This window comes from Esox lucius, chromosome 13 (genome assembly GCF_011004845.1).
Source record: "Esox lucius isolate fEsoLuc1 chromosome 13, fEsoLuc1.pri, whole genome shotgun sequence".
Classification (NCBI taxonomy): domain Eukaryota; kingdom Metazoa; phylum Chordata; class Actinopteri; order Esociformes; family Esocidae; genus Esox; species Esox lucius.
Window position 1 is genome coordinate 19,589,019 of NC_047581.1, and position 12,771 is coordinate 19,601,789.

Consider the following 12,771-nt stretch of genomic DNA (forward strand, 5'->3'; position numbering starts at 1 on the left):
GGTGTCACTGTCGTTGCCCACGTGGGCGTTGAAGTCCCCCAGTAGAACAATAGAGTCCCCAGTCGGAGCACTTTCCAGCACCCCTCCCAGAGACTCCAAGAAGGTCGGGTACTCTGCACTGCCGTTAGGCCCGTAGGCACAAACAACAGTGAGAGACCTATCCCCGACCCGTAGGCGCAGGGAAACGACCCTCTCGTTCACCGGGGTAAACTCCAACACATGGCGGCAGAGCTGGGGAGCTATGAGCAAACCCACACCAGCCCGCCGCCTCTCACCATGGGCAACTCCAGAGTGGTGAAGAGTCCATCCTCTCTCAAGGAGTGTGGTTCCAGAGCCCAAGCCGTGCGTAGAGGTGATCCCGACTACCTCTAATCGGAACCTCTCAACCTCACGCACTAACTCAGGCTCCTTCCCCGCCAGCGAGGTGACATTCCACGTCCCCAGAGCCAGTTTCCGTGTCCAGAGATCGGGTTGTCTAGGCCCCTGCCTTCGACTGCCGCCCGATCCTCTTTGCACCGGCCCCTTATGGTCCCTCCTGTGGGTGGTGAGCCCACGGGAGGGCGGCCCCACGTCACCCGTTCGGGCTGAGCCCGGCCGGGCCCCATGGGGGAAGGCCCGGCCACCAGGCGCTCGCATTCGAGCCCCAACCCCGGGCCTGGCTCCGGGGTGGGGCCCCGGCTGCGCCATACCGGGCGACGTCACGGTACTCAAAATTGAATTCTTCATTAAGGGGTTTTGAACCGCTCTTAGTCTGACCCGTCGCCTAAGACCTGTTTGCCTTGGGAGACCCTACCAGGGGCATATAGCCCCAGACAACATAGCTCCTAGGGTCACTCGGGTACTCAAACCCCTCCACCACGTTAAGGTGGCAGTTCTTGGAGGGGCGGTATTGTCATCCATTTTGGATTAACCATTTATCAATTACAGCGTTTTGTACTTAGTCCTCACCTTTATTGTGACCAAAAGTATCAATGTCTGCTCTTAAATAGGCTTTGCATTTGGAGTTGGTTGCTGGTGTTTAACAAGACAAGGGACAAAGCAATGTCCAGCTGGCCGTCATGATGCAGAAAACTGATGATGCAGAAAAATCCATCAGCAAAATAGCCAAAACATTAGGTATGCCAACATTAGCTGTTTGATACATTGAGGTTAGCTCAGCAATGGCAAATTACCTAGAAGACCAATTATGACCTCTACAGGGGATGACTAAAGAATTCTCACCATAATGAAGAAAAAGAAAAGAACCGTGGCAATGTATGACTGCCACTAGAACTGGCTCACCGGTCTTTATTGTAGCTTGATGGCAGCAGTAGGATGTACAGAATTGTACAGAAACAGATTGTCTCCACAGTTCCAGTCCAATGGCTCAAAATGAATTGGACAGCACTTCATCTTGCAGCAGGACAGTGACCCATACTTACTATTATAACAACTAAGGGTTTTTTTCAGGGCAAAAAGTGGAATGTTCTGGACTACCCAAGCCAATTACCTGACCTGAATCCAACTGAGCATGTGTTTCACTTGATGAAGACAAGAAAAAATAAACCAACTGAAAATGGCTGCAGAACAGCCTGGCAGAACATCACCAGCAAGATACGCAGTATACAACAAATTAGATTTTTTTAAAATTACCTTTACTGCTGTGATGCATATAAACATTATAAAACTTTGGATTTCACCTTTGTTACCTGAGGGAGGGAACGAAATGCCACTCTAGGAGAAAGACGCATTGTGGATGCATAACGTTGATAACAACTACGATCATGCTTGATAAAGGAGGCCTGATCTCCAATGCAATAAGTAACCTCTTGCATTAATTTTTCAGGACCGCTTGTCGCTGAAACTCAAGGGCAAGGCTGAAAGACAGAGTTGAAGGAAGACAGCCAGGAGATGGAGGCTGCCCCCCAAACCCCCACTGGGGGGCTGCCCCCCAAACCCCCACTGGGGGGCTTCCCCCCAAACCCCCACTGGGGGGCTGCCCCCCAAACCCCCACTGGGGGGCTGCCCCCCAAACCCCCACTGGGGGGCTGCCCCAGAGATGACATTGCCTGCCCAAACACAAGGTTTGACGTTTGTTTTGACTATCTCCCTTTCCTCCTCTTGCGCTTCTGTTTTGGTTAATAAAACGCCTAACAGGGCCCTGAACCCATACTCGGTTTCCGTTCCCTGTGTCTTTCTGTGTTACAAATGCCGTATCTTGACGGATTTGCAAGAGTAGACAGACCAAAAAAAAAGACTTTACCATAGAGCTATTTATAAACTGAATGTGACCCTGCTTTGTATTTGCAGAAAAGACAATCTTCTGGGAATACAAGCTTAACTCTGGATGGCTTAACGGATATGTTGCTGACTTTGAACCCCAAAGTCAGTAACCTTCTTGCAATTAATACAATGTGGTAAGTATTTCTGGACATTAATGTAAATCAAGATAAAACATGAAAGCCTATAGATCATAGATAATAGAGTATATCTATTATATTGATTTTGTACTAGCTAGGGGCGTGGCCACTCTGAAATGTTATCCGGGTAGGCTCTATGTAATTGGTGAACACTCTTTGGATGAATAGCGAATCAGATAGTTGTGCGTCACTGTTCGGGAAATCCCAGCCAAATAGCTAGGAAACTGCTATCCTAAGCTACAACGCAGTGCCTTGCATTAACGATATTGGAACAGAAAGCTAGTTAGGTAGGGTGAAACAAACTGAAACACAGTTAACTACTGTACAGCAGGTGCTCTATATCGCCCAGGACGTTCTGAAATTAGCAAATGAACACAGATCTAAAGCCACTTTATAGTTCGCTAACTACTAAAATCTAGTCAGGCGACGCGTAAACTAACGGGATTAAACCACAACAGCCAGGTAAGTAACGTTTTCATTTACAGTTATCCTTGACTATACCACAACAACTGGCTAAATCTGAACTACCGGTATTCAACTAAAATAATAATAACTACTTTACATATATTCGCTTGGACTTTGTTAGACGAATAATGCGAGTCTCCTCGGGCCTCCTAACCATAACAAAATCGTCACGTAGCTACAGTATTCAGCTATTTAACGTGTAGCTAAGTATAATACAGTTAGTGAATAACGTTCCGTCATTGTTATAGACCATAGGAAACATGCATGATCTGTGCTTTGGCAATTACTTCCCGTTTAAGCAGTATTTATACTGCGGAGTTATACTCCAAACCTAGCTTTGTTCCGCATAATAGAGTTTTACGTAATAATGTACATTCATGCAGTTTTTCTGTAGAAGTTGCCGGACAAAGCCAGCAGACGGTTCTGTTGATATACGGTAATTTTCATCGCTGAGTAGTGACCTAAAAATGAGGACCCCCCCTTCTCACGTGATGTATTCAACGATATGTGGACTTGCGTGGATCTATGACACTACTGTAATCAATCTGAAACGAATCAAGTTTCATTCTGAAGTCAATAGCTAAGGTTAATAATGCATAAAGGAAAATCAGGCAATAATGATGTATTAACTGATGTGGAGAAAAATAACAATTATTCATGTTTTTCTCCCTCAGTCCACGGGCCTGGTCCTGGGGAATATTTGTAGAAATATTTGACATTTATTTGCATGAAATAAAATGTAAATGTGCCCTTGAGCCACCTAGTCCTAATTGCTCCTGCTACATGATAAAAATGTAATGACTAAAACATTTAAGCTTTTATTTTCCAAGTAATTCCATTTGACCTAGGTGTCATGGCCTCTCCATTACTTTCATCTAATGATCTATATATGAATCAACGGGCATCTAGTGACTAGGACATTATTTGTCAAATCAACTATTAGGATATTTTACAACTATATGGCTACTTTTTAATAGACTATGCCTAGGTTATCCATGTAGTAGTATTTCCAATGTTGTCAGATGTATTGCTCAACAATGCAGGCATATAAGTGACTACATTAACAAATTCACTAGCTAAATAATTAACAGTGAGATAACTACCCATGCAACAAGCAGCATTTTTGAATTATTGACAGTTATTTTGTGTATATATATTGCACACATTAGTTCTGTATTATTGAACATTTATATGATATGCTAGGCTACTGGTTTTATAACGGACCCGGTAAGCCTAGGTATTTCCTCAGAAATATGAGTTGTCAGTACAGTGTTCTCGACAGGGTCAATCCAGTTCAAGTGCTGAGGCGACCTTTGATGCCAAATACTTCTTTAGTGGATTGTTTATTGCCACCTCAGTTTCAAATGTCACTTGGTAATTGTATCGCTTTTCCTTCTCCATCTTTGTCCCTACAAGCCATGGCAGATGAAAGCACACAATTCTGTGCCAATTGGTAAGTATGAAGATTCAGACCAAGTGAGAAGCATCTACAATGTGAATAAATATCATGGATTAGATAAGCTATACAGATAATAACAAGCTAATGTGATATTCTGTTTGCTTTTACAGCTTGATTTCCATTTTGAGTAATGCTTTATACGTTACATTAGGATCATATCTTAAAAATGTACAATAAGCATATTATATGTTACAAATTATATATAATGTTAAGGTTACATATATCAGTACTGTGGATTATGTTAGAAAAAGAGGAATATGCCCTCTTTGTGTATTTGAACTTGCTAGCTATGAATTTGTCAAAGATTCCCATAAAATACAGTAGGCATTCTTTAAAACCAGCCTGAAAATATGCTCACGATTTGAATTCCGTCAATAACTGTGTCTATTTTAGCTGCAAATGTGTCCTGCTTGGATGTTATCTGTAATATTATGTTAGTTGTCATGGTGGGCATTGTTTGGTTTACACAGCCCAAAAAAGTATAAAATCCCATTGTTTAGTGCTTCCACCCCCTCCAAGTCAAAGCAAACATGGATTCAGTGTTGCATCTTGCTTATCACCATACATGTTTAGCTAATCAGCCTTGCAATTTGTCAGCATGCTTTTATAGACGTGAAACTTAAACCTCTGACATTTTAAATGTAAGATCAAGATAAATAGCAGGGAGTTTAATTATTCTACCTATTCATAGCCAATGCAATAATTAGTAGGATACATCAGACAGTACTATCTCTGTTCTCGATTCCACCAAAGATCTGTGTTTTAAACACCCGATTGCTGTTTTTTTAATTTAAAGTTTTTCCATGAAGGGATGTCTGATATCGACAAGATGGCGCAGAACGATTTCTTTTAATGACAGAGATTTTTCTAAATTCACAGAAACCCCCTACATCAGATCGCAAAATGCAGGCTAGTTAAGATCTCTGGGCTAAGGCGAAAAGTACCACGCTCTTACCGCTATTGGTGTATCACATTAGCCTGTAATAATCTGTAGCTACACATTAGGAGTGTGTGACACTTTCTCTCGCTGGCTCTCTCTCCCGCTGTCTAGTCATCATGACATTCCAGAGGCTAATTTCACTACTCATGAGATCCACTGTCACCGGAACATCGCTCTGTGTGAGGTGTGTCACGAACCAGTGCCCCGTTCAGATCTGCCGCAGCACAAGGAGCAGGACCATGTGCAGGTATAATGCTACGTTTGGAGAGGCCATGCGTCCTGAGGGGGTTGGTCTAGTCTTAAGTTTTCCTAGTAAAAGTTTAAATTTTCACGCTATTTTCACAAACATTTTCTTTTGATTTCAGGTGAAATGTAAGTGTGGTTTAAAGTTTGAGAAAAGACAAATGGAATTCCACCAGGTATATTAAACTTGTTTTAGGATGGAGACCTCACCTACCATGTTGTCACCACCATATGATTTATTACATTTTAACTAACGTGCGTCTTCATCTGACCTGTCTTTCCCAGAGCTCTGAGTGCAGTCAGCGTATGGTGCCTTGTCAGTACTGCGACTTGGAACTGGTTTTCAGTCAGTCCAAAGAACATGAGGATTATTGTGGAACGCGCACAGAGCCTTGTAAATTCTGCAAGAGCAATGTAATGTTGAGGGAGCTGGTTGTCCACCCAGCCTTATGTGGTAGCCTCACACCTCCTCAAGACAGGAACAACAGCCGGGCAAGTCACTGCTCAACAGAGCCCCAGTCCCCAGGGGCGTGGTTCGAAGCCCACTCCATCCGTAACTTGCTGAGGGCCCAGGAAGGAGGGGCCCACAAGAACAACAATGCCAGTCCATCCGACCGTAGGGCCCCTCCACGGCCACTTGAGGCTAGGCTGCAAAACAGCCCCTGGGAGCACCTGGGCATGGAAAGGAGGAGGAACATTGCTCCTAGGAACACGGACTTCAACCACTGTAAGTCTGCCAGTGGCACAACCAAGTCAAACAAATGCTTCTGTAAGTTAAAAATGTCAAGTTTACATGCTAGAAAAACGGGACGTAACTCTAAACACAAGTGCTTTATCTGAACATTATGTGAATGTTGTTACATTTTAGATTTCCATAAAATGAGTGACATTTGTGTAAAACGTTATGTTTTACACAAAGTCAAAAAGCAGTATGTGCAGATACCCTTGTATAAAAGCTAAGGATCTATAGTTTATCCCAGTAGTAATTGTTTGATTTCACAATTTAGAGTATAGAGACAAAATAAATTAAAACATTCTTCAATGTTCCAGGAATGTGGCAGGGCATTATACCAGCGGCGGAGCTTAGCTTCCTCTCCCAAGGGGGCAAACCTATGCCGCGGATACCCCCCCAACCACCACCCCCCATCGCAAAAGTCTTGCTACCTGATTTCCCAACTAAAAGATAGGCAGATTATATAAAAATGTAATACTATTCTCCCAAAAATGTACATACATTTCATGTACCATGATGAACATAAGCTTATTAGGCTACAACAACACGTACCTGCAGTTACAAAACTGCTAGCTGCTTTTGGACCTGGATCATAACTGTAATCTCAATTTGCTCTAAGATGCGATGCTGCTCCTGTCATTGAAATGTCAAATCTATCAATTTTCTCTTTCTTCTGCTGCTCAACATCTTTACTAAAGATGTTTCTCAAGGGCACATATCGTTATATCTTTCCATCCTCTAAGTGGCAGACATCTACATTCCTTTTTTATGTTTTGTTACTTTATTTTCCACTGTTCAGATCCTTAGCAAACGAGCCAACAAAATCCGACTTTATACCCAGGGTTGCCAGATTCACTGACAATATAGGCCCAATCACCCGCATACTCCACATAAAAACCGCCCACTATCACTTTATATAGCCCAATTATGGGGAAAACTGCCCCCTCTGGCAACGCTGGTTACGTGCCCACGGTCACAGATTGCTCGATCGCACAAAGACCTTTTGGAATCATAAAATATAGATGTTAATCACTTTAATGTCAACTAAATAGTATGTAGAAAATTAACCAGAATATGATTTTATTCTGCTTGCTATTTTTTTCAACCATAAAACAAACTCCTTGGGGGCCCCTGTGATTGGCTACCATGGGTGCCACGCAACCATTCAAACTCTGCCACTGTACTATACTGTATGTAAGTGAATCTGTAGTAAGATCCTCTTGGCAATAAATTGGTTGCCAGATCTTCAAATTTATTGAATTTGGTTCATGAGGATTCAATCTGGATCATTTGTGGGCAAAGTATACCAAAAGAAATACATTTTTAATAAATGTTTCTGTCTCAAACTCTGATAGAGAACCCAGTTAAAATGTATTGGCCGACCCTGTTCTAAAATGCATGGTGTTTGCAATGTTTTTGGGCATTGGTTAGCTTCCCCCCTGCTTTCGACACTCCCAGAATGATCATCAGCTGGTCTGCATCTAATGGAATCAAGTGTCAGAAAGAACCTCAAGTCAGACCAGTAGTCATGCTAATCTGGACAAAGATTACTGTGAAGCAATTCTGAAGATTGACATTTGTCCCTTAGGAGAGGTATCTGGCGTACCGTTATTTGTCGGACTGTAAAGACAAATCTAACTTGTGGTTTGATTTTCCTCAGTACTGGAACAGGAAGCAGCAGTGCTGGGCCACAATAATAACGACATGGCATCATTGGCCTGGCCTGAGGGCCAGTCAGTGGCAGAGGACTCCGCCAGCCTGGACTACCTGCTGGCCCTCAGCCTGCATAGTGATGGGGACACAGGGGATGCAGGTGGAGGTGAAGGGGCTTTGTGGACGGATGTCTGGGACCACAAATTCGGAAGGATGTCCAACACTGACCCCATCTTGCCAATCTCTCCCCCCAACAACTACCATCAAATCACCACTAGCACCAATAAAGCCCCAGTCCATGACCATACTGGTGAGACACAACACAAAAATACAAGCTGGTTTTCCCAAGGTCTTCTGTTACAGTAGGCTGCCCTTTTCTCCAGTTTACATTACTTTTTACATTTGGGCATTTCCACCTCTCTTTACCTAAAAGACACTCCTGTTTCTATTTTTTTTTCTGATTACAAGCTTGTGTCTTCCACTGTACCTGTTACATATTTGCTCTTTCCCCCATGCAGAGACCATGCTGCCCTGTGAGTTTTGTGAGGAGCTCTTTCCTGAAGTGGACCTCATTTTACACCAGGTCAGAAGAATGAGCCTGAGGCCTTGGAATCCATTTGCTTTATAGGCTGTAGCTGTTTAGTACAACATCCGTCCAGCCCCTCCTCATTTCCTTCCTGTGGATGTTTCTCTTTTGTTGCTCCCATTCACTGCCTTTAGTGCGGATTACTAGTTAAGAACGGTTTGTAATTGTCTCAGGGACTGAGTTGATAGTGCAGTGTGGATTATGTGATAATTGTCTGAGGGTAGCTGGCCACCTGCTCTATCTGGTGAGCAGAAGGAAAAATCTCCTAACGTCTGTCTATGTTGTGTTTCAGACTGGCTGTAATCCAGCCTCAGCCTTTGCATCTTTCAGCAAGCGACCTCCCTCTCCCTGCTATGACGATAGGGTTGCTAGGGGTGCTGGTGGTCTCATGCCCCTCCCACCTGACACCCCTAGCCTCCTCCCTTTCCCTGGTTCAGACTCTCCGCTCTCATGCAGTCCTCCTGCCAGTCCGTTAGAGGGGGACGTGGTCATTCCCTGTGAGTTCTGTGGAGTGGCTCTGGAGGAGGCTGTTGTCTTTCACCACCAGGTAGGCCTACCATATTTGTTGTGCCAGATGCAGTGCTGTATGATGGTCATATTACATTTCAAATAGTCCTTTGTTGAATGAGAGAATCTGATAACATTTAGAATTTCTACCCGTGTTTTAACATTGCCATTACTCCAGTATATCAGTGCGCTAAGATGTGCCATAGTAATTTCTTAGTAATCAATTAGATGACACTTTTCAGGATAAGTGTGACCTCCGACCCCAGGCTCCTCACTCACTGGAAAAGGTCAACAAAGGTTCCTTCCAAAAAACATTTCTTCCTCCCAAAGAGAGCTGTGGACGGAGCTCCTCTGAGATACAGAGGAGACTCAATCATCAATGTAAGATACAATGTACATTTTTTTTTAATAAAATTGATTTCATAAAATAATGTTGCTTATGCTCCTTCCATTGATCCACCTATGAATGAGTTGAACAACAAATTTAGAGACTGTGTGTTTGTGTGTGCCAAAGTGGACCCCTTGGAGGTGCTGGATAGAGATCTTTTTGGGCGGGACAGAGGCAGGCCCCCAGTCAGAACCCCTAATGAATGGCAGAGAAGCCACAATGGGCTGCCCATTCCGGAGAAGATCTCAAACTGTGATCTACAGGTGAAGAACAGCCTGCATGGCAGAGAGATAGATGGGGGTCACCCACTATTCAGTGAAGGACACAAATCTAACTCCGCAGAAGCTGTGGGGTAAGAACAATCACCAACCGGCAATCGATATGTCATTTAAGTTAATGGACAAAAATTATTGATATTTAAGTCATGTTAATGGAAAAATATTATGGCCAAGTGAAGAGGGAACATTTTTAAATGTTGATGAACCCTTACATATTTTGGCTGGTTTAAATTAGCTTTGGAGTCAAATTTAACTTTACAAATCACATAAGTTACATAGACTCTGTGTGAAATAATAGGGATTTATGTTTCCTTTTTGAAGGACTACCTCGTTCCCCTATACATATAACATCCATAATGTCCCTCACTTAAGTGTTGCATTTCAACAACAGATCGCTTCTTTCGTAAGAAGGTCAGTGATTAGTAGACGGGAGCAACAAATAATCGGACATTCAATTTAACCGGGTTTAACCATACATTTCTGTAAATATTTTGACTTCATTCTTGAAGTTTATTTTAACTAAATTCTGTAAATATTGCTAATGAAATGTAATTTGTCCTTTATTTCCCTAAAAACCTGGCTTTGTTATCAAAGTATTTTTGTGTTTTGTTAAGTACTATTTGAGCAACAACAACACAAAATGCCAACTAATGTTTTCAATCTCTACATGATATGAACTAGTGTTGAAAGTGTTTTTCTTTGGTATAATATAAGTGACAACAATTATTAAATTGAAGCAAATTATCTTCCTTATTTGCCAGATCTCTCCAAAGAGATAATGAGGGACCAATGAATAAGGGACCATGGAAAAGGGGCCCCGCAAAGGTAAATAATCCTTGTTTTTTTTTAGAGCCGATTTGGTCCCTGTCATCATTTAGGTGTTTTCAATGTTTTTCTTTAACAACATTTTAGGTGCCTAAGAAGCAAAACAAAGAACAGGAAGAGGAGTGAGTTCAAGACTGTCAATGGAAAGAGCAGCAGGCAATCACCAAATCTTTGTGTGTCCGTGCTGTGTTCAGTCACTCTAAAAGTCAAAAACTCTTTTAGGGGGAAGGGGTCCAATTCCATTTTGTAACAATTTTAGTTTTAAACTATTAATATGAATTGTATAGAATTTAGAAAAATTAATTTTATTTACTGTTCCCTGAATGGAAAATAATTTAAAACAATTATTTAGGGCTGCACCTATCATTCTTTTTTTATATACATAAACATTGTAATACTTTTAATAAATCCTAGTCTTGACGCTTTTATGCTTGTGGCTGTCTGTTAATGTAAAACAAATGTCTACTCAATACAAAGCACCTTGTTATTTTATTCATCACATCCAATATCTCAGACACCACTAACCTCAGTTGGACAGACCTTGGGTGCGTAAATGCATGTTGACAAGTCTGAGTTAAAAACATATTAGATCAGGTAGAAATAATCAACAGACATTGGCTGTAGTGTAGTAATCAACCAAAATTCGCCATTGTAATACACTGAAATCGGTTAGCCACATGTTATATCTCAAATGGCCCTAGAGGGGGGTGTTGCCTTGTTATAATTGAATAAGGCTTTATTAAAAAGGCACAAGGGGGTCTGGTAAGTTAAGGCTGTGGTATATTGTGGGCTGTTTTACCATGGCTTAGGTTTTGACACAAAGCGAAGTAGCCCTGAGCGTGGTATATTTTACATGTATTATAAACCCTATGGTAGCTTACTGCTATTATCACATGGTTACCAATGCAGTTAGAACAGTAAGGCAATATTACATGACCAATGTTCAACTCATGGTCGTGGAGTAGCCCAGTAGTCCCGTGGAGGGCGGAGCAATTAGCCAGCACCGTCTGGTGCAGGGGCGGGGTTAGTAATGGACTGTTGTTGCCTTACTTGCTTTGTTGTGCTGTAGTGATCAAGCACTCCCAGGACTGGCTACTGCTAGAGGTACACCCCTGGCTTATTCTGAGATAAATTATTCTGAGGTGAAACTTAACTATGGCAGCCCGCACTCTTGGAATCTTCTGGAGAATTGGTGGCTTGGGTGCCTGTCAGCTCAAAACGACACAGAAGGCCATAGGGAGCGTCTAGCTCATGCGGATTTCAGTCTAAACTTCTTTCTTTGTTGGATACATTTTTCGATGTGGACTGTCCCCTTTCCGCTAGGAGTCACTGTAATGCCTTTACCACAAATTTGGATTCGGAAATTCACGAGAAAAAAGTTTTGGAAGTTCTATAATGGAATTAGATACCCCATGGTAAAATAAATGTTTGGCAGTCAGCTAATCACGAGGTGTGGTATATGGCTGATATGCTACGACTAAGGGCTGTTTTTACGCGCAACGCAGAGTGCCTGGATAAAGCCGGTGCTATTTGGGACATACAGGTGCTGGTCATTAAATTAGAATATCATTAAAAAGTTGATTTATTTCAGTAATTCCATTCAAAAAGTGAAACTTGTATAATGTATACATTCATTCCACACAGACTGATATATTTCAAGTGTTTATTTCTTTTAATGTTGATGATTATAACCGACAACTAATGAAAATCCCAAATTTAGTATCTCTGGAAATTAGAATATTACTTAAGACCAATACAAAAAAAAGAGATTTTTAGAAATGTTGGCCAACTGAAAAGTATGAACATGAAAAATATGAGCATGTACAGCACTCAATACTTAGTTGGGGATCGTTTTGCCTGAATTACTGCAGCAATGCGGCGTGGCATGGAGTGGACCAGTCTGTGGCACTGCTCAGGAGTTATGAGAGCCCAGGTTACTCTGATCGCATCTTCCTCTTCACGATACCCCATAGATTTTCTATAGGGTTAAGGTCAGGCGAGTTTGCTGGCCAATGAAGAACAGGGATACCATGGTCCTTAAACCAGGTACTGGTAGCTTTGGCACTGTGTGCAGGTGCCAAGTCCTGTTGGAAAATGAAATCTGCATCTCCATAAAGTTGGTCAGCAGCAAGAAGCATGAAGTGATCTAAAACTTCCTGGTAGATGGCTGCATTGACCTTGGACCTCAGAAAACACAGTGGACCAACACCAGCAGATGACATGGCACTCCAAACCATCACTGACTGTGGATACTTTACACTGGACTTCAAGCAACGTGGATTCTGTACCTCTCCT

At 42.3% G+C, this 12,771-nt stretch overlaps 1 protein-coding gene across 1 annotated transcript; it reads left to right on the plus strand.

Moving 5' to 3' along the window:
- Positions 1-2,678: 2,678 nt before the first annotated feature.
- On the plus strand, positions 2,679-10,891 carry trafd1 (TRAF-type zinc finger domain containing 1). The gene is made up of 12 exons (XM_010897362.4): positions 2,679-2,861; positions 4,281-4,317; positions 5,375-5,510; positions 5,629-5,682; positions 5,792-6,233; positions 7,900-8,202; positions 8,411-8,475; positions 8,771-9,025; positions 9,228-9,366; positions 9,500-9,725; positions 10,413-10,476; positions 10,564-10,891. Exons 2-12 carry the CDS (start codon positions 4,283-4,285, stop codon positions 10,600-10,602), a joined length of 1,758 nt encoding a protein of 585 aa, XP_010895664.1. The 5' UTR covers positions 2,679-2,861; positions 4,281-4,282; the 3' UTR covers positions 10,603-10,891.
- The last annotated feature ends 1,880 nt before the right edge of the window (positions 10,892-12,771 follow it).